Here is a 1,985-nt window from a genome sequence, read left to right as displayed (position 1 = left end):
GGGGCTGGCACCCGCCCGGCGCCTCCGCGCCCAATAAATCCCCAAGCTCTGGCACGGCCTCCACGCGCCACCGGCCTCCTGCGAGCCCGGCCTCCCGCGCCGGCCTCCTCCTATGGAACCCACCCACTTCCATATAGCCCCACCYGCTTCCCAGTGCTCCCGCCTCCTTCCCTCTATCCCAGCCCTTTCCATGCCCAGCTGCCCATGGGGTGGGCAGTGCCGGGGGTGCCCCATAAGGAGCCAGCACCTGCCATCCCAGTGTGGATTCCCGGGTGCTCAAGAGATGCAGCCTCCCTGTTTGCTGCCCCTCTGCCCTGGCACAGGACACGGACACCCGGCACAGGACACGGGCACCTGGCACGGGATATCTGGGGGCAACCAGCACAGGACACGGGTACCCAGCACAGGATACAAGTGACCCGGGGGGCCGCTGCCAGTCCCTGCCTCCCCCTCACCTTCCTCCTTCCCACGGGCACCCGGCCAAGCCCGGGATCAGCGGCGGGGGCTTAGGAGGCGGCCGCCAGCCCCGCGCGGTCCCCTGCCCATAGCGCCCGCGGAGCGGGATTTACCAAACTAGCGGCCACCAGGAACAGATGGGGGGGCGGGAAGGACAGACGGAGGGGACGGCGGGACGGAGGGGGGTTCAGCGCCCGTCCCGCCACCTGCGTCGCCGCCGGGCGCGCTAAGCCGGGCACCCAGGGCACAGATGGAGGCCGCCGCGGGGCGCCTGAGCCCTGAGCCGCTTAGGCCGGGGCGGATTTAGCGCCGGGGGGGCCACGGGGGCCGCGGCACTCGCTGGGTGCGGGCGGCGGCGGCCGGGGCTCCGGCGCGGGGCACTGCCCGGGAGGTAGGAGGGGAACGGGAACGGTGGGAGGCACGGGCAGCGCCACGCAGGGTGGACACCCTGGCTCCTGCTCCGCTGGGACGATGCGCCCCGCTGCATCCAGGCTCGCTCCGGAGCATCCCGGGCGCCGGGATCCTCGGCGGGGCGGCCGCGGGCAGCAGCCGGTGCCCGCGCCGTGTCCTTGAGCCGGCGCGCGCTGCCAGCTGAGCGGYGTCCAGGAAAGCCAGGCAGCCCCGGAGCGGGGCGGCCAAGCGGCGCGGGGGTGCCAGGAATGTCCCCAGCGGTGGCAGATGGCCTTTCCCAGGGTGCATTGTTCCTGCCAGGGCCTCTTATCCGCTGTAATAGGATCCCGGCGGGAGGGAGGGATGTGGCACAGGGGCAGAGCGAGGGGGGCCCCGGCGCTCCGGGGCGGGGGCCGCGGCGCCCTGCCCGGCCCGCGCCTGCCGAGCGCTTCATTGTCGCGGCCCTGTCACCGCCGCCACCGCCCGGGTGGCACGGAGCGAGCGGCGCCGGGCGCTCCGCAGGTACCCGAGCCGGGCGCGAGCGCGGGGACGCGCCGGSCTGTCCCCGTGCCGGGGGCCTTGGGGATGGCAGGGGGGTCCCTGCTGGCGGGGGTTGCGTAGCGGTGGGTGAGGGGGCCACTTGCTGCCACCTCCCCCTTCCTCCTCCTCCTCCTCCTCTTCCTCCTCTCTCCAGCGGGATCTTTTGTTCCCGCCGCCTGCCCGGACCGTCCAGGTGTCCCTATGTGCTGCACTGGGCTCGGCCCCTCCTGATCCCCCCGCCCAGGGATGGGGGGCACTGCAGAACGGGGCTTAAACAGGGGTACCCCCTGTCTCCATCCCCATGGCAGGGGGGCTTCCCGGGAGCTGCATCCCCCCAGTGCCGCTTCCCCAAACCGCGTGCCGGGGAGGTGCCGCGAAGCCGCATCCTGGCCCCCCTTTCCCAGTTCCTAGCGCCCCGGAGCGAGCGGGGTGCAGGGGGCACGGGGGCGGTGGGCTCGCCCCCACGGAAAACGTGTGGCAGCGGCGGCCAGTCCTGCCACAGCGCCCGCGCCCCCCCGGCCCCGCGCCCTGCCCGGCCCCAACACGGCGCCTTTTGTTCGCGGGGCGCTTGGCGTGGGCGCCGGGCCGGCCCCGCGGGA

The 1,985-nt window shown here is 74.3% G+C and overlaps 1 protein-coding gene across 1 annotated transcript in view; it reads left to right on the top strand.

Annotated features, from left to right (window-relative positions):
* Positions 1–1,632: 1,632 nt before the first annotated feature.
* The window catches only part of PCBP4 (poly(rC) binding protein 4), a 3,074-nt gene continuing 2,721 nt past the window's right edge, over positions 1,633–1,985 (top strand). Inside the window, exon 1 of the mRNA XM_026046113.1 lies at positions 1,633–1,666. Within this exon, the coding sequence (XP_025901898.1) occupies positions 1,633–1,666 (34 nt within the window). The remainder of the gene's footprint in view (positions 1,667–1,985) is intronic.

The sequence above is a fragment of the Nothoprocta perdicaria genome, unplaced genomic scaffold (genome assembly GCF_003342845.1).
Source record: "Nothoprocta perdicaria isolate Ctin4 unplaced genomic scaffold, notPer1 scaffold_42, whole genome shotgun sequence".
Taxonomy (NCBI): Eukaryota; Metazoa; Chordata; class Aves; order Tinamiformes; family Tinamidae; genus Nothoprocta; species Nothoprocta perdicaria.
Note: the sequence above shows the minus strand (reverse complement) of the source record. Positions and strands in the feature narration are given on the sequence as shown.